This window comes from Carassius auratus, chromosome 20 (genome assembly GCF_003368295.1).
Source record: "Carassius auratus strain Wakin chromosome 20, ASM336829v1, whole genome shotgun sequence".
Classification (NCBI taxonomy): domain Eukaryota; kingdom Metazoa; phylum Chordata; class Actinopteri; order Cypriniformes; family Cyprinidae; genus Carassius; species Carassius auratus.
The window spans coordinates 28,121,320-28,141,882 of record NC_039262.1 but is presented as its reverse complement, the minus strand read 5'-3'; the positions used below and the strand labels follow the sequence as shown (position 1 = coordinate 28,141,882).

General features: G+C 36.0%; 1 protein-coding gene across 1 annotated transcript; it reads left to right on the top strand.

Annotated features, from left to right (window-relative positions):
- Window positions 1-15,019: 15,019 nt before the first annotated feature.
- Window positions 15,020-19,841, top strand: LOC113037715 (uncharacterized). Its single transcript, XM_026195059.1, has 2 exons — window positions 15,020-18,042; window positions 19,306-19,841. Exons 1-2 carry the CDS (start codon window positions 15,263-15,265, stop codon window positions 19,412-19,414), a joined length of 2,889 nt encoding a protein of 962 aa, XP_026050844.1. The 5' UTR covers window positions 15,020-15,262; the 3' UTR covers window positions 19,415-19,841.
- Window positions 19,842-20,563: the final 722 nt, after the last annotated feature.

The following is a 20,563-nucleotide window of genomic DNA, read 5'->3' as shown; positions in this document are numbered from 1 at the left end:
TTCTGGCTGCAGATAAAGTCTTAATAGTTGGTGATTTTAATATCCATGTCGATAATGAAAAAGATGCATTGGGATCAGCATTTATAGACATTCTGAACTCTATTGGTGTTAGACAACATGTTTCAGGACCTACTCATTGTCGAAATCATACTCTAGATTTAATACTGTCACATGGAATTGATGTTGATAGTGTTGAAATTATTCAGCCAAGTGATGATACCTCAGATCATTATTTAGTTCTGTGTAAACTTCATATAGCCAAAATTGTAAATTCTACTTCTTGTTACAAGTATCGAAGAACCATCACTTCTACCACAAAAGACTGCTTTTTAAGTTATCTTCCTGATGTATCCGAATTCCTTAGCATATCCAAAACCTCAGAACAACTTGATGATGTAACAGAAACTATGGACTCTCTCTTTTCTAGCACTTTAAATACAGTTGCTCCTTTACGCTTAAGAAAGGTTAAGGAAAACAGTTTGACACCATGGTATAATGAGCATACTCGCACCCTAAAGAGAGCAGCCCGAAAAATGGAGCGCAGCTGGAGGAAAACAAAACTAGAGGTATTTCGTATTGCTTGGCAGGAAAGTGGCATATCCTACAGAAAAGCATTAAAAACTGCTAGATCTGATTACTTTTCTACTCTTTTAGAAGAAAACAAACATAACCCCAGGTATTTATTCAATACAGTGGCTAAATTAACGAAAAATAAAGCCTCAACAAGTGTTGATATTTCCCAACACCACAGCAGTAATGACTTTATGAACTACTTTACTTCTAAAATCGATGCTATTAGAGATAAAATTGCAACCATTCAGCCGTCAGCTACAGTTTCGCATCAGACAGTGCACTATAGACCCCCTGAGGAACAGTTCCACTCATTCTCTACTATAGGAGAGGAAGAATTGTATAAACTTGTTAAATCATCTAAACTTACAACATGTATGTTAGACCCTATACCATCTAAGCTCCTAAAAGAGGTGCTTCCAGAAGTCATAGGTCCTCTTCTGACTATTATTAATTCCTCATTGTCATTATTATATGTCCCCAAAACCTTCAAGCTGGCTGTTATTAAGCCTCTCATAAAAAAGCCACAACTTGACCCCAGAGAACTAGTTAATTATAAACCAATCTCGCATCTCCCTTTTCTGTCCAAGATACTAGAAAAGGTGGTATCCTCACAATTATATTCCTTCTTAGAGAAAAATGGTATATGTGAGGATTTCCAGTCAGGATTTAGACCGTATCATAGTACTGAGACTGCTCTCCTTAGAGTTACAAATGATCTGCTCTTATCATCTGATCGTGGGTGTATCTCTCTATTAGTTTTATTGGATCTTAGTGCTGCGTTTGACACAATTGACCACAACATTCTTTTGCATAGACTTGAACACTTTGTTGGCATCAGTGGAAGTGCATTAGCATGGTTTAAATCGTACTTATATGACCGCCATCAGTTCGTAGCAGTGAATGAAGATGTATCATATCGGTCACAAGTGCAGTATGGAGTACCTCAAGGCTCAGTACTAGGGCTGCTACTCTTCACGCTTTATATGTTACCCTTGGGAGATATCATCAGGAAACATGGTGTTAGCTTTCACTGTTATGCTGATGATACGCAGCTCTATATTTCCTCGCAGCCCGGTGAAACACACCAATTTGAAAAACTAATGGAACGCATAGTCGATATAAAAAATTGGATGACGAGTAATTTCTTACTGCTAAATTCAGAAAAAACAGAGGTGTTAATCATAGGGCCTAAAAACTCTACTTGTAATAACCTAGAACACTGTCTAAGACTTGATGGTTGCTCTGTCAATTCTTCGTCATCAGTTAGGAACCTAGGTGTGCTACTTGATCGCAATCTTTCCTTAGAAAGCCACGTTTTCTAGCATTTGTAAAACTGCATTTTTCCATCTCAAAAATATATCTAAATTACGGCCTATGCTCTCAATGTCAAATGCAGAAATGTTAATCCATGCATATATGACTTCAAGGTTAGACTATTGTAATGCTTTATTGGGTGGTTGTTCTGCATGCTTGGTAAACAAACTACAGCTAGTCCAAAATGCAGCAGCAAGAGTTCTTACTAGAACCAGGAAGTATGACCATATTAGCCCGGTCCTGTCCACACTGCACTGGCTCCCTATCAAACATCGTATAGATTTTAAAATATTGCTTATTACTTATAAAGCCCTGAATGGTTTAGCACCTCAGTATTTGAATGAGCTCCTTTTACATTATACTCCTCTACGTCCACTACGTTCTCAAAACTCAGGCAATTTGATAATACCTAGAATATCAAAATCAACTGCGGGCGGCAGATCCTTTTCCTATTTGGCGCCTAAACTCTGGAATAACCTACCTAACATTGTTCGGGAGGCAGACACACTCTTGCAGTTTAAATCTAGATTAAAGACCTATCTCTTTAACCTGGCATACACATAACATACTAATATGCTTTTAATATCCAAATCCGTTAAAGGATTTTTAGGCTGCATTAATTAGGTAAACCGGAACCGGGAACACTTCACATAACACCCGGTGTACTTGCTACATCATTAGAAGAATGGCATCTACGCTAATATTAGTCTGTTTCTCTCTTGTTCCGAGGTCACCGTAGCCACCAGACCCAGTCTGTGTCCAGATCAGAGGGTCACTGCAGTCACCCGGATCCAGTACGTATCCAGACCAGATGGTGGATCAGCACCTAGAAAGGACCTCTACTGCCCTGAAAGACAGCGGAGACCAGGACAACTAGAGCCCAGATACAGATCCCCTGTAAAGACCTTGTCTCAGAGAAGCACCAGGACAAGACCACAGGAAACAGATGATTCTTCTGCACAGTCTGACTTTGCTGCAGCCTGGAATTGAACTACTGGTTTCGTCTGGTCAGAGGAGAACTGGCCCCCCAACTGAGCCTGGTTTCTCCCAAGGTTTTTTTCTCCATTCTGTCACCGATGGAGTTTCGGTTCCTTGCCGCTGTCGCCTCTGGCTTGCTTAGTTGGGGTCACTTCATCTACAGCGATATCATTGACTTGATTGCAAATTAAAACAGACACTATTTCAACTGAACAGAGATGACATCACTGAATTCAATGATGAACTGCCTTTAACTATCATAACTATCATTTTGCATTATTGAGACACTGTTTTCCAAATGAATGTTGTTCAGTGCTTTGGCGCAATGTATTTTGTTTAAAGCACTATATAAATAAAGGTGATTGATTGATTGATTGATTGATTAGGCAAGAAAAGGTGGTGGTGATAAGACTTGGTGTAATTATTCATACGTTTATCTATGCTTTATATACTACAAATATGTATATTATGATAGTTTGATACTGTACGAGCATATGCATCGGTGAAGCCCTCAGAGTTGATAGTTTATATCATTGTCCTTTTTGTGCAATACAGTACAGAATACATCATGTAATTATAATAATTATCACCACCTCTGCTATTACAACTGTACTAATATCAATTCACAATCTATGAAGATGATTAGACAAAAAACAAAAACAAAAAAAACTCTAATTTAGAGTTTGTTTCTACTTCTCTGCTAGGTTTCCATCTAATGCAGAGTATATTCAAGCTGCCAACACACTGGTTGTGAGGAACCCTTTCCAGAGAAATATAGAAAGTAATGACTGTGTAAGTTGCATTGTTCTTAATCCGTTGATTTATCTCTATCAACATAATCACACACAATACTGTAGTAACAATATATTGTAGTCTTTATTTGCTGGAAAATGACAATCAGTCAAATTTAAAGCAGAACGTGCACCACTTGCAGGTTTGTGTCAAAAGCCAGCTAGTGTAGCAGATGTAAGCACATTGCCTATGCATCCTTTATTTTTGCACTGTTAATCAATTTGACATTTTCACTTAGTGCAGGTCAATGTAAGGAAGATAGTACATACATTTAGATCTTTTTTGTATATACTCCACTTTTTCACTGCCTGACTATCATCTTAATGTTTATGCAGTTCAATGTTTATTTTTTATTTGTATTTTCTTATTTCTAAAGCACCTTGTTCAATAGGAATTTAGATGTTTCGCATCTGTCTTAGCTGTCATTATCTGTCAGGGTCTAAGCATTATCTGTTTCTGTTGTTCTTTTAGTTACAAAATGACTGTCTCAGTGAAGAGTCAGCAGTACAATTGTATTATAATATAATGGAGAAGGGTCTGCCTCTCAGACACTTGCGCATCTGCTAGTGACAACACTTCCAGTCTTTTTTATTTGACATTTTGTTCTACTTATTGGATAATTGTTTGAATATCTCAACATTTTTTTTCTTGTGTAGGTATGGTTGACTGGAAGTCTGAATAATATATATATATATATATATATATATATATATATATATATATATATATATATATATATATAATTTTTTTTTTTTTTTTTTTTAAATGGCAACTCAAACTGAAAGCTAAATAAACGTTTTAATGAATAAAGCTGTGTCTGTTTGCTTAATTGGTTAATGTCACTTAACATTAACAAGGTTACTAAACTCTTGAGTAATTTAAAATTTTTACAATTTGGGTGCTAATTGTACCCAAAAATACACACGAATTAGATGAAATTACTGACAACATGGGCACTATTTTCTCTAATACATTAGAAGCTGTTGCCCCAATCAAATTGAAAAAAGTTTGAGAAAAACGTACTGTACCATGGTATAACAGTATGAAAAACAGTATGTCCAGCTATAGACAGGCTCTAAAAACTGCTAGGGCAGAGCATATACACAAACTCATTGAAAATAACCAAAACAATCCTAGGTTTTTATTTAGCACAGTGGCGAAGTTAACAAATTACCAGATGCCACCTGATTCAAATATTCCACCAACGTTAAATAGTAATGACTTTATGAATTTCTTCACTGATAAAATAGATAACATTAGAAATACAATAGCGAATGTAGATTCTACAGCGTCTAACACTTCAGTTTCATCCATCGCACCCAAAGATAAACTGCAGCGCTTTACAACCATAGGACAGGAACAACTAAATAAACTTATCACTGTATCTAAACCAACAACATGTTTATTAGATCCTGTACCCACTAAATTACTGAAAGAGCTGTTACCTGTAGCAGAAGAAACGCTTCTCAATATCATAAACTCGTCGTTAACTTTAGGACACGTCCCAAAACCATTCAAGCTGGCGGTTATCAAGCCTCTTATTAAGAAACCAAAACTAGATCCTAGTGTACTGGCAAATTATAGGCCTATTTCAAATCTTCCATTTATGTCTAAAATTTTAGAGAAAGTTGTGTCTGCTCAATTGAGCACCTTCCTGCATAAAAATGATATGTATGAAGAATTTCAGTCAGGTTTTAGGCCCCACCATAGCACAGAAACTGCACTTGTTAAAATTACAAATGACCTGCTCCTTGCGTCAGACCAAGGCTGCATCTCATTTCTAGTCTTACTTGATCTTAGTGCTGCGTTCGACACCATAGATCATGACATACTCATAGATCGATTACAAAACTATACAGGTATTCAAGGGCAGGCTCTAAGATGGTTTAGATCCTACCTGTTCGATCGCTACCATTTTGTTTACTTAAATGGGGAGTCATCTCATTTATCATCAGTAAAATATGGAGTGCCACAAGGATCCGTCCTAGGTCCCCTTCTATTTTCAATATATATGTTGCCCCTTGGTAATATTATTAGAAAATACGGAATTAGCTTCCACTGTTATGCTGATGATACTCAGCTATATATCTCAACGAGACCAGATGAAACTTCCCAATTATCTAAGCTAACAGAGTGTGTTAAAAATGTAAAAGATTGGATGACACACAATTTTCTCCAATTAAATTCGGATAAGACAGAGATATTAGTTATTGGACCAAAAAACACTACACAGAATCTTGTAGATTACAATCTGCAACTAGACGGATGTACTGTTACTTCCTCTACAGTCAGAAATCTGGGTGTTATATTAGACAGCAATTTGTCTTTTGAAAATCATATTTCCAATGTTACAAAAACTGCATTCTTCCATCTTAGAAACATTGCCAAGCTACGAAACATGTTATCTGTTTCTGATGCAGAAAAGCTAGTTCATGCATTCATGACCTCTAGACTGGACTATTGTAATGCACTTCTAGGTGGTTGTCCTGCTTCTTCAATAAACAAGCTACAGGTCGTCCAAAATGCAGCAGCTAGAGTCCTCACCAGGTCAAGAAAATATGATCATATTACCCCAATTTTACAGTCTCTGCACTGGCTACCTATTAAGTTCCGTATCAGTTACAAATTATCATTACTTACCTATAAGGCCCTAAATGGTTTAGCTCCAGCGTACCTAACTAGTCTTCTACCACGCTACAACCCATCACGCTCCCTAAGGTCACAAAACGCTGGACTTTTGGTCGTTCCTAGGATAGCAAAGTCCACTAAAGGAGGTAGAGCTTTCTCACATTTGGCTCCCAAACTCTGGAATAGCCTTCCTGATAATGTTCGGGGTTCAGACACACTCTCTCTGTTTAAATCTAGATTAAAAACACATCTCTTTCGCCAAGCATTCGAATAATGTTTCTTTTTAATTGTGAGTGTAGTTGCATCTGTTCAAAGTTGCATTTTTATTCATTAGCTTGGGTTAAACTAATTTTACTTTGTTGGATCAGCAGCTATGCTAATGATGTCTGTATTTTGTTTCTATGTTTCGCCACGGGATTTACATCCGATGGTAACTAGGATTTACACAAGCTCCAGTCTGGATCCAGAACACCTGAGAAGAGATGATGCTGACCCTCAGAGGACCCCAGATGATGCTAACCTTGAATCAACAAACAGAACTAACAATTATTGCTAAATGTGTGACTGAATCATATAATAACTTAATAATATTGATAGTTCATCGTCTAGCTGACTACGTCTTGTATTATTATTATTATTTTTTCTAAAATCCTGTCAAATGTGCACAAACTACTAGCTACTACTAAATATTGTAGAAACATAATTTTCTGTAAAGTTGCTTTGTAACGATTTATTTTGTAAAAAGCGCTATACAAATAAACTTGAATTGAATTGAATTACAATTTAGTGTTTTTTTAAACTAATTTTTTTTTCTCTATCAGACCAAACCTAGTTTTCTAGGGTAACACTTTACAATTTGTTGACACTGATGTATTAAGTAAGGAATAATTGACTCCGGTCCGTTGAATTATTAGAAAAATGATGCACATCTGAGGTGGTGATGCGGCCACGACTTAAAGCTGGTAATGGAGGCTTGAGCCGTTGATAGCATTCTAATGCAGTTATTAATGAAGTAATTAGAAAGAGAGAGAGAGAGAGACAGCGAGCTTGTGTGAATTAGGCTACCTCGTACGTCTCTAAACAGTGCTGTCTCCTCGCTAGTGAGAAATGTGATGTGTAGTCTTTAAGATGCTACACTATACAGTCTAACTGATAAAATCATCAGGGCAGCGCTGACAACAATCTTTCTGTGCAAACTGTCAGAGTCAGACCGTTATTACAGTTAACTATGTGAAGTGATATGGAACTGTATGTTGAGTGTCATCAGCAGCAGTGATATGATAAAACCAGGTTACGTACGTAACCTAGATGTTAATATAGTTAAACCATGGTAAACACAAATTAACCATAGTTTTGGCACACTAACCATAGTTTTACCATGGTATTTGTATTAAAACTGTGGTTACACAAATCAGTCCACCAAAAAAACATGGCTACTACACTACACAATACTATAATAATAATGGTTAATTGATAACTGGTTAAAGGGAAGTGTTATTAAATTTAGTAGTTCAGTAAGTTGCATAAAGCAGCAAATCCTGCATGCTTTCTGAACAGACTAATAAACACATTTTAATATCCACTAGAGGGCTACTGAACACCAGCCAGCCTCCTTTATTCCAGTGAGATCCATCTGCTCATGTAAACACCTCAACGGGACAATCTCTGTGTTGTTTCTGCAGTTTTTATTAATTATTTTATTAAACAGTGTAGTTATCACAATATACTATTTGAAATTGCTATAGTTACTCCACTATTTAAGATTGCTAAAGGTGATGGGGTGTAGTTTACTGTAGTTTATACTGTACCATGCACTGCCCACATTCAGTTTACACACAGCAAACTGACACTCGATTTCAATCTGATGCAGTAACATACAAAAAAAAAATCTAAATTTTGTACCTCTGCATTTGCATTATGGCATATTTGTATTGCTTAATATATATTTTTGTTTATCTCCAAGTCTTAATACTGTGTTGCATCTCAAGCAGCTTCAGTTTACTTGAACAGTGAATTCAGAGATAGGAATGTTATTGTTCTAAGAACGTTCTGGGAGTGTTTTCAGTGGCAAGTTTTATTTTAGTTCCCAGAAATATTCTGCTAAAAGGTAGAATATGATAACATTCTTTAAAAACATTCTAATAATGTTTATTGATAACATTATTAGAACATTACCCCCTAACATTCTAATTAAGATTTAAGTGGGAAACTTTCCATTGGACATTGGAATTTTAGTTGAAAGTAAGGTAACAGTAAAATCCTTAGTGTTAAAATAACGCTGCTCTGAGCTTATATGGTCCCACTCTAAAAGCGTGTTAGAGTAACACTGAAGCAGTGTTAAAGTTAATGAGATAATTATGTGATTAATTAAGTGCTGATTGAGCATTAGTGATGAACAACTGCTGTTAACAAACAGAATCACTGAAGAAAAGAGAAACAAAAACTACAACTGACTTCAGACACAGCCTTAGATGAAATCAACTGAAATAAAAGACATTACATTTCTCAAGATCTCAGCAGAAGATAATTAAACAACATCACCAGCTTCATGCATTACTAACTAATTTTTACATTACTAACTAGACTTTTTTTGTCATGTGTCTAAATATTTCTTATTAAGAATTAACCGAAGTTTAGATGTTAATGTTTATTTAAAATAATAACATTTGAAGTCACCATTATGGAGATAAGCATTTGCTTTAGTTGGGTTCTTTACCCTAGACTTTTTTTTTACTTTAATTCTACTCTGGTTACTGTAAATGTGTTTATTTAAACACATTTGTTATGGTTTTTGTGATTTTTTTTTTTACTGCTCTTTTCAAAAATAATAGAAAAATATTCAGACTTGTTTGTCACCATTGCTGAGGTTTACATGCTGATTTTTCATGTCTATGAGTCCATGCCAGACTTGAAACTTCTTTTTAGATAAAAGATTTAATGTCTTTTATTTCAGTTGATTTCATCTAAATCTGAGTTCAGCCTGCATGATTTCAGCCCAGTTTTTGGCTCATTCTGGGAACTAAAACAAAGCATGCCGCTGAAAACACTCCTAGAAAATGAAACATTTCTAGATGGGAAAGTTAACGCTTGGGCCACATTCCTTGTTTGATTAAAGTCAATGATAAAAATATTAAATGTCACACAAACATATCTGCTCACATTTGTTTTAATTTCACAGCTGTTGTTGAGTGAGGAATCATGTATATCCAGCTTCACTAAATTCTCTTTTGTTCTGCTTTTAAAGAACTTGAAGAAAATAAAATCCCATTCCTGGACCCAGTCCAAAGACTGTTGTATTTTTTACTCTGCTGTAAGCTCATGCACATCAGTCAGAAAGATTGGTCAAATATAACTTTATCATGTCAACAATAGTATCATGGGACGATGATGCTAATGAGGACATATCCACTGGTAAAATGTGACAGGAACTTCAATAATTTAATCTTGTGATGTTTGTGATGAATGCACATGACAAAATATGGGCACAAACATTTTCCAAATCTTTGTCTTTATCAAATAATCGGTTTCTCTGGGAAAATGTTCCAGGAGAAGGAAAATGAGCGTGTAGTGAAATTATTTTATTGTGCACCCACTCAATTGTTTTCAGATGTTTAATAGCATTTGTACATTTTATTTCAGTTCAGGTTTTGAACTGTTGTGTTTAGGCTCCTTAGTAACATGAAAGATATGATATGAATCTCCCCATGAAGTTACACATAGACTTACTTGAGAACAATGACCTAAGACTGCATGCAATTTTGATGGATTTATTTATTATTTTATTTTATTTTTCAAATGTTGAAAAGGAAGAGTGAAGGGGACACTATCCAACTATAATCAACAGCAGAACTCAGAAAACCTAATCTTGTGTCAGTGTTTTTTGTGTAGCAGTTATTTGAAAGCAACACCTCACTGTTCAACTGATATTAACTGGCACAACATGACCTTTCACAAGACTGCAATAATGCAGTTCAGCAGTCGTTAATATTTGTAAATCCAAGTTTTTTTATTTTGATTTACATTACATTGTACATTTACATCACATTTATAACACTACACTTTGAGTTCTATCACCTTTGAATCAAATTACAGATAAAATGTTATCAAACATTTTTTCAACTAAATTTTGATTTAAAATTCAACATTCTAGGAACATTAATTTGTAACATTCCAAAAGAATATACATTTCTGATTTCCTCAATATTAGTAGAATGTTATTTAAAGGTTAGTATGATGTTCCTGAAACATTCTTTCAATCAATCAAACACCTGCAGTGAACAAACACTGTAAAACACAAACTACAACTTTCTTCAGCCACAGCTGAAGATAAAAGACATTAAATCTCTCAAGATCTGATTAAACAACTCCACAAACAGCATTTCCAGCTTCAATTATTACTACCAAGATTGAGTATTTCTGTCAGACATTTTGTTATTGCTTTAGTTGGGCTCTTGACCTTTGGCTTTTATTGAGCTGCTACTTTTACAGGTATTTTCAGAAAACATTTCTGTATTGATAAAACAGATCAACATGTGTGCTTTAATAAGAGACAAAGAAGTGCATTGTAGTGGTTTAAATAACCATTATGAAAACATACTATATTGTTATTGTACTCCAAATGCTAAACATTGATGTTTGGGAGTTCATAAATACAGTCACTATTAAAACTATAAAACATATTTTGTGTCATTAATACAATCACAGACATCAACATTTGGCCTATGAAACACAACAATGGTGATATACTCCATACCAGCATACAAAACACATTCATGGAATGCATTGCTGCAATTTTATTTTATTTTTATTTATTTATTTTCACAGAAAATTACCCGGAACATTTGTACCAGGAACGTTTTTCCCCAGACCTGTTGCTTTTTGTGTTTCCACCGCGGTGTAAAGTACCGGGAAGATTAGGCAAATAGACTGGTGACGTAGGTCTGCATGTATTTCTCAATACAAAGTACGCTGATTTTAGATTTGCATCCTCGGTAGTTCAGACTTTGCACATCTGACTTGGGAATGTGATGTCTGCGATGACTTAATTCTGCAAACAGCAGCAGACTTGATAACATCAGTCAGCTTTCCTTTGCTATTGCAGTTTTGCTCGCTATATATTTACAATAAAATGAAAAGGGGTATCCAACATCACTGCCTCTTTTCATTTTTATTTAAACATAATAGAAAGTCCCTGCTGGCGAGGTAGTACTTTTTCAAAGTTCCAAAACTTTCGGTGCGGGACTTAACATCCTGGTTGAGTTCATGCGGCATTGTGATTTCAACCACCATTTATTCGGATCATTTTCAAAACGTTACGGTTATTGTGTCTTGAAATATAATTTTAAAAGTATTTCAGATGAGAATGTAGTCATTTAAAACTGAAATATGTGGTATTTCTTGCAAGCTCACATCAAATTTACTATTAGCCTTTCTTTTCTTTTTTCTTTTTTAATTTGTCTATAGATGTGCATGTATAAAAAAGTAGTTGAATCCTGTATTTTTCTGTTACAAAAAAAAAATAATAATAATAATGAGGGTTTGTAAATATTGAAGATCTGGAAAGGTTTTTACCGGTTTTTATATCATTATACTGTAGCTTGATATGCAATGTACATATGTCTACACTTTCCTTACTTCAAACTCAGATTAGCCTGATTGGCTACCAATTCAATATAAAATAGATATAACCATTTTAGTCATTACATTTACAAGATTACAAGATTTGCATTGTAGACCCTCCCTCTATTTCAGAGTGAATGTCTCCAAACATATTATCAATGTCTTTATGATTGTCAAATAAAAAAGAATAATAATAATAAATGTTCATTTCAAAGTCTAAACCAGAAACTAAGGGAGGTTTAGCATTTGCTGTTTGGGCACCTAGATTTTGGAACAACATCCCATGGAGTTTTAAGGAACTTTTAAAAACCCTTTTGTATAAATTGGTCTTTACTTAACCCTTAAACAGGCAAGAGTGGAAAATGATAAGCAAAAAAATATTTTCATGTAATTTTTTACATCATCTGAGCTTAAGTAAAACATATCCCAAATAACTTTTGAAATATTTGATATATTTTGGATTTTATGAGTTGTGACTCCCAGTTCACGTTGCCTGATTAGGGTATAAAAAAGGACCAAGTCATTAATCTGTTAACTTTTACTGGCCTACTTGCCACTGCATGCTTAAAACAATTATATCCTATACTTTACCTGATGTAATGTTGATAAATTATATATATATATCATTCAAAAGCTTACAAACTCAAGATTCAGCCTGTGAAAAACATTTTGAAATCATTACCATAAAAATGGTACTCTGTTACCCCCCATTTTTTAAATAGGCATTAAAGTGCACTATCCAAACTTGAATTGCTGTAATTTATGATCACTTTGGAATATAAACCTAAGGTTGGTCTCTTTTTAAAGAAGAAAATGCAGATTTTGGCAAAATTGGAATGTTTTCAAGAAATTGAAGTATCAAAAAGTTATAGAAGTTTAAATGTACTGTAAATAATATGCGCTATATTAATTTTATTATATTTTTTTATTATAAATATTTTACATAACAGCTTTTACTCTAAAATTGGTATAAAATTAAAGCCTTGTGTCTAAATAAGTTATGTTACAAATTTGAAGTTGATATGAAAAAAATTGAGGTTCATGTGAGATATTATTTAGGGCGTCATACCACACACATCCACTGGGAGTAATCAAAACTATTTTGAATTTTGCTTAGTTATATTTTTCTCTAGATTTCTCTGTGAATTTTACTTCTATCTCAAAATAACCACCAAATATGAAATCATGAGACTCATGTTTTCCCTTTCATTGATACCTTTCCAATGATATGTTTGTTGCCAAGAATATAAAAAGTTATGGTTCTAGAAGACCGTAATGCATTATGTTTTATGACACTTGACCCTGCTCACTAAGGTGGAGGTGACCGCCATTAGATTTTAAAGTACCATTTCCATGACAAAGCAATGTCCGATACCAAAATGGTTTTCACAGGATGAATGGGCTTAATTTTGGGTTCATTTATTTTACCAAGCTCCTCACCTAGTGGGTGGTGTCAGGTTTTGTATTACACAATTTATTTGAACTTTATAAAAATAAAAAAAATGTAAAAACTTTTCTAATCTTGACAAAACACGTATCATCGAAAAGTTATCATGGTCCCATCTGCCAACTATTTTTTGATATTGAGACTCAAATGTATAAATCTGATACAGGAGAATGCATAAAAAAACACCCAGTGGCTATTTTTGGTACAACGCCTAAAAATCTCATGGGAAGTTACATTTTGTGATATCAAATTAAAATTTAGAACACAAATTAGTTAGACATATAACTTTGATTTGATAGTAATTTTAGAGTAAAAATGATCTTGTAAAATATATATTTTATATAAAATAATTAGAGTACATTTGATTTACAGTAAATGTAATCATTTTTTGAAGTTACTTTTTTTTTACTTTTACTTTATTTTATTTTTTTTAACAAGACCAAACTTATGTCTATATTCCAAAATATTCTTAAATTACAACCATTTAAATGTAGTGTAATGTTACATATATTCTCAAAATACTCAATATTCTCTTTTTTATACCCTAAACAGGCAACATGACTCAGGAGTCACATACATTTCAAAACGTGCTAAATAACAACATAAACAACATATGACTAAATGTTTTTCTTCAGCACCCTAAGACAATGTTCAGAATTAATGTTAGCAGTAATATTTTTTTTTTCCAAAAGAAAAGTAAGTTCAATATATAATTAACTACCTGAAAATTGGAATGTTCTCCACAACTGGCAGCCATGTTGGATTTAGATCAGTGTGACTAATATACCACTGAAAACTTGAAGCAAATCATGTGACCAGCACACTTGAGACAAACCAGGCATTGATAAATGATAAAATGATTTAATTAAAAAAAAATTCTTATGCCCCCAAAAAAGACAATAAAAACTATGTGACTCATGGGTAACGTTGCCTGATTTAGGGTTAATATCATTATATTATATTTGGGGTTCTTGTGTGTGTGTGTGTGTGTGTGTGTGTTGTTGTTGTTTGTTAAGATTTCCCCTTTGCTTTGTTTTGCTTTATTCTGTGAAGGACTATGTGACAGATTTTCTGGAATACTGCTAAATTACTTTATTTCTTGTAATAACAAAAATTATCAACCCCACTCACACCACCGTTGCTTCATCTGGTCCATGGCACAGATATAGCACACTTATTTTTGTACAGTGTCTTTACATTTAATAAACAATACAGACTAATTTGAGTTTCGAACTTTATTGCTGTTATCAGTGTCTGCTGGATCATTCTGTTTAAATCCTTGCCTTTGCAAGCATATTGCATACATTACTGGTCCAGGGTGATTTCAGTCAGAAGTAAACAACTTGAAATGCTCCAGCTCCAAGCCATTCTGAACTTAATTTAATCTGTACTACTTTTGTTTGTTAAAAGCATAGAAACTAAATTGAAACAGTGACTTAAACTTTTTTTTATGAATATGGTAACCACTTTAGAAAAAAAAACTGAAGTCACTTCACATTTTTACAATAAATTTTGATTATAACACTCACATACTGATAATTCATCCAGAATTCACCAGGAGTAGGCTACGAGGTAATCTAATTAGCAAGATGAGCTTATGGTCTTAAATAAAGCGCATGCGCTTTATTCCTGTAGCGTTACCATATGTTCATGTGGGAAAGACTGGAAGCTTCAGTCCTGTTTCTCAATCTTGGGCTCTCTATGGCATACAAAACATCAACTGGTCAGTGGTAAATCGAAAACGGTCAAAGAAAAAGAGTAGGATAGGAACTGTGGGACTCTGACAGTTAAGGATTTTAAGGACAATTGGTAAGGTGCGCAAACAAAAACCAAGTTGAGGATTTCTGACACAACACTTTTAAACCTGCAGTCGATAAAACTGATAAAAAGGAATAGGTTATTCCCATCAACATGGGCTGCTCTCCCTCTAGAGGTCAATTTTTCAGTAAAAAAGCTACACTGTCTGCATCACCAGAAAACAAGAATGCAGAACTGCTTTCTGATGGGGCACAACTTGTAATCAAAGCAGAGATAAGCTCAGCTACAGAAGGACTAACACCAACTGAGGTACAAGAAAATGAAAAATATGTGCAAGGTAAGAGATCCACAGTAGTTGATGTAGTTTGTGATGCCACTGTGACAGTCAAAGACGATGCTACTGAGCAGATGCTAGATATGCTTCACTCTCAGGATGGACAAAGTGCACAAGAGGGTCTCTTAGAAAACCAGAGAGAAGGAACTGAGAAAACAAGGACAAAAGTTAATCAAGGAAAGCGGAGGAAGCAAAGGAAACACAGACTGAGAAAAAATTCCTACATGCAGTCAAAGGCAGAGTTCATACTGAAAGCCCACCAGGCAGCCTATGCGTACCTGAACCCCAGCATATCAAAATATGAATCTCTTTTAGGGCTCTTGAGCCAGGCTGCTCAGACCCATCTCTCTTTACAGACCACAGCAGCATCACTAGTCTTGCACTATGAAGAGATCAACCAGGCTTTGGAGGAAATGGCCTCTGAGGGTGAGCAGCTACTGAGGGAACACGGACACAACATGACATGGCCCGCTTCACTTAAAGACTATCCACCTACAACAACCAAACCCAGCAATGAACTAAACCTCTCCCAGCTTCCTTCTGAACTGCTGCAGCATATGCTTCTTCACTCCACAGCTAAAATGATCTCTGTAGGAGACTCTGTGAAGTGCCTGAGTGACTCAGCCTTACAGGAACTATCTGAGTACTATGGGTCTCTGTCTCAGACATTAGGAGAGAAGTTGCTTGCTAAGCATGCGGCTGAGGAGCGATTGAAGCAGGTCTTGTCCCATGTGGAAGCTGCTGCTCTGAGGAAACCATGTCCAGAAGATTCTGCTCTTCACAGTGAGGACAGTGGCATAGGTGCAGACAATGAGTCTCAGAATGGCTCGGAGCGTCTCCGTCAAAACAGAGGGAGCTCTGGGTCTGGAGAAAACACTGGAATAATATCTGTCTTTACCACCAGTTGCTCTCCTGACCAGCCGTTCTTTAACACCAACCAGGAGGTTACAGACAATGATGATGATGATGATGATGAGGTCGACGATGAGGAGGAGGATGGAGAACTTGAGAATGAAGTCAGTGGTAGGTTGACCGACCAGACAAGGGGAACAATGTGTGTGTCTTCTGAGCCAGAATCCACCCATCCTCCAGTTCAGGGTAGTCTTCAAAAGCAAGACCAGGTCAAGACCAGAAAAATCAGACGTCCCAAAACTGCAGACAATACTTTTCAGCTGAAACTTAAGTACCGGCTTTTAAGGGGACCAAAGCGTTCACAATCCACTGAGTGTCTGTGTAGCAAAGCAGAAGGATCAGATCCAAATCAGCAACAAGAAAACCCAAGGAACAAGCAAACCCCTCACTGGAGAAGAAAAAATAACTTGTCAGAAGAAAGTGTACATGGGGGTCATGTTTGGACAAAGATTAGAAGAAGTGCATCAGGAGGACAGTGCGCAGCACGGTACTATGGGCTCCAGTATGGCAGCAAAGGGCCTTTCAGGGCAATGCCACCAAGCTCTCCTCCAAAGTTTACTCCAGAACCACCTGGGCGAAATGCTGTCAAGAGGCTTATTAATACTTTTAGCCAAGGGGTGGAGGACAATTCAAGACAAAGTCCTTTAGACCAAAAACCAACAAGAGTCAGGGCCAGCAAGAAAAGCACTCTCCCACTGCTACAGAACAGCAGAGGAGCTCTCACCACCAGCAGGAATATCAAGAGTAGCATCCATCCGCTTCAGCCCAGACCTGAGCAACTGGACATAGACAGCCTCCCACCTCCACCCCCAGAGATGCTTATGGACAACTCATTTGAGAGCAGTTTAGGGTTGCCTACTGAGGAGGGAGCTCACAATGTGCAGTGCAGAGGACAAAGACTCTGTACTTCAACGCAAAAACTGACTGTGCTCTCCAACCAGACAAGTACGCAGCAAGGCTCCATGAGCTTCTCAACGACTCAGCCTGTGAAGCAATATGCTTTGCCGGGTTCATGCATTGAACAGAAATACAAAAAAGTGATTGAGGTGAATTCTGAAAGAGATTCAGCACACACCCTTGACCAGAATTGTCACAAAGCTGTTCATCTGCCGTGTGGAACTTCTGCAAGAACAGCCCCAGCTAATGCAGGTTTGCATGGTTCCACGCCTTATCAAGAATGTGAAAACCACAATGAGGGCGAGACTGCAAGTATTCAAGCAAAAGGTTTTCACCCAACAACCCCACCTTTCTCGAGGGCACAGCTTCCAACCTCATGTCTCACTGTGCACCACACAGTGCCAAGTCCTCCATCCACAACCAGCCCCCCTAGTGGGAAGTGGACTCCATCCACAACATCTGCCACCTCAAGTATACGCAGATCTGCAATGGCTGAAGAAAACAACATTCCTGTTTCTGGGTCACAATCATTTTTTGAAGCTCGGGCTGTGTTCTGTCAGGAGAACAAATTCCACCCTCACAAATGGACACATTCATGTACGTCTACTTTACCTCGGCCATGGGGAGAACCTGCCAGAGGTAGACTGCCAACTACTTGTCTTCAACCTTCTCTTATGGGACACAGTCCATCGGGTCAAAGGTCATCCCAAAGCGAGCAGCCACTGTCATTGCCTAATGCCAAAAAACAACAGGACCAGGACGATGATGTCAGACCATTGACCAGTGAGGGGTAAGTATCTGTCACATGTGATACAATACATAGCAAATGTATGGCATGATATAGATCTGAATAGTTCAAGGATTGAGTGCAGCAGGTGGCCTACAAAACAGATGCAACAGATGCACCTAATACAAAAACAGTAGATGATGACCGAGCCTGTAAATTAAATCATTTTAAATCTGAACCACCTTCATCCACCCATCACCATTTACAATGTTAAGAATCCAGTGTTTCCCACACATAGACTTTACTATAGAATTTATGTGTTTCTGTGAACATAAACTAGTCATTTTTAATATAAATTCTGTTTGAATGAGTTGTGTTTGTGCTGCCAACCTCACACCTGTAAAACATATTTTATATTATTATGTAAATTTACCATATTGCCTGGAAACTGTAAACAGTGTAGAGTAACTGCAGTTAGCCAACTGTATTTCTTGCTAGAAGGAATGTATATTCCAACTACTAATGTTTGCCAATATAACTATTTACTGAACACTGTGACCCGTCATGAAAGCACAATGACTCTTTGTAGAACTGATAATGTCTTTGTCTGTCAACCTCAATCTTTCAAAGGTTTCTGAGAAAAAAGAAAAATAATGTGTAACTGCATGTAAACCATCAAACTTTTAATATTTCAACTTCATATGAAAGTGATGTTAGTCAAGGGGAATAACCTGCAGAAAGCCAGAAGAACTGAAGGAATCTGTTATGACTGGAATTGTCATAATCACAGGTTACAATGACACCATGTCAACAACAACAACAATAAGAGGCTCTCTGAGATGACAAGAAAAATAAAGATGGGGAAGTTTTAATGAAAGGAGAATTGCTCACGTATTTATTTCATAGCACAAGTCTTATATGACAGAAAATGTCTGAAATGAGGGTTTGTGAGTCTGGAGAACTCTTTTCATGTTAATCTCATCAGCAGTGTTAATCTGAGAGAGGCTCAACTCAATCCCTGTAGATTAGCACCAGTGCACCTGTCTGGAGCCCTGAGCTGAGAGATCTACTGACTCACCTGTCCTGATGGCCTACATTAAGAGCAGATACAGTAACTGGCGCTAGCTGTCAGCCCCTAATAAAGTATACTGTAGAGCTTAAAGTATTCAACTAACCTTCAAGTTTCAAAGCCGTTTAGACATTTTGTAGACAGACAAGGCTTTGACAGATCAGTGTCACTGTTTCTAAAAGAGTTTTCTAACACCATTTGGTTTTTGATTCCTTTCTTGAGTTTTCCTACTATGTTTGTTTTGTGTGTTTTCACAGGACAATCACAGTGTCTATGAGAGCAGGCGACAGCGGCACACACTCCGAGCCGTCCACTGCTGATCTGAACACACACAGTGGGTTTGTGGGAGAGGAGATTACAGATTAGCTGGATTAAGGCCTTTTCTCTCTCCTGAGAGCTCTAACATAGATATACATGGAAACATTTCCAGTAAATATAAACACCATTCGTTCTTCTGGTTTTGATACACAACAAAGGATTATTAGGTTTATCAAAAAGGAAAGTTATCTTTTTGTATCCTGTAATTGATTAATCAGAGCCTGTTACTACTTGTTAAAAATACCTAATTGTGAATAATTAAAATATCATTCCACAACTGTCTTTTATTATGTCTTACACATAAATGCTTATTTTGTGGTCAAACCCCGGAGAAAAAAAAGTGCACTTCCACAATATACTTAATGTGCTCTATTTTCACACACTAATTTTGTAAAAATTATTTTTTTAGTCCTTTTTAAGTGTACTGTGCTATTTTGGGACACCATTAATATGAATTAAATGTGCTTTTAAAATATTACCTCTGTGTTTAAAAAAGTGTTTAGTTTCCACTTGTAGTACACTTGAAACCATATTTTTTTTATATACTCTAGTACTCTCAAATGTACAAGTTGTAACTAAATACTTTTCTTATTATTATTATTACTGAGAAAGTTTAGTACGTTAAAAGCACATTTTTATTCATATTTATTGTGACCAAAAATAGCACAGTTGAATTTTTTGTATATTAAGTTCAAAATTGGTGTGTGAAAATGAGCACTAAGTACATTATGAAAGTGCAAGTGCAATTTTTTCCTCCTTGGTAGTAATCACAGTGATTCAGCATTCATGTCATTAATGTGGAAGACGCCTGAACCCTTCAGATTTCAGCATGAACTGTTTAAAAATGTAATCTGATATTAAAAATAAAGAATGTTTCAAACACACACACACTTTTGCATTGTTTGATCTACCGTCATGAAAAAATAAAAATACAAAAATGTTTACTAGCTGCTGGTAAAAGATTTCAGAGGACCTCAGAAAATGAGTTATTAAAGGCGAAGCTAAAAATTATTTATAAATTTATATCAATTTAAACCTTTAAAGGCTATGCTTGTTTTTACAACACAAAAGGAGAATCTGAAGAATCTTAACATAAATCTTTTCCTCAGAGCCACAAGTTTCAAACACCAAAAGTAGCCTACTGTAACAATCACAATAAAAGCATCATACCTTAATCACAATGCCATGTCCACGGAT

Bases quoted from the DNA above. Each gene is read 5' to 3' on its own strand.
- LOC113037715 (XM_026195059.1), top strand. From the start codon at position 15,263: ATGGGCTGCTCTCCCTCTAGAGGTCAATTTTTCAGTAAAAAAGCTACA. The intron at 18,043-19,305 runs GTAAGTATCTGT...GTGTTTTCACAG, and splicing joins AGACCATTGACCAGTGAGGG to GACAATCACAGTGTCTATGA.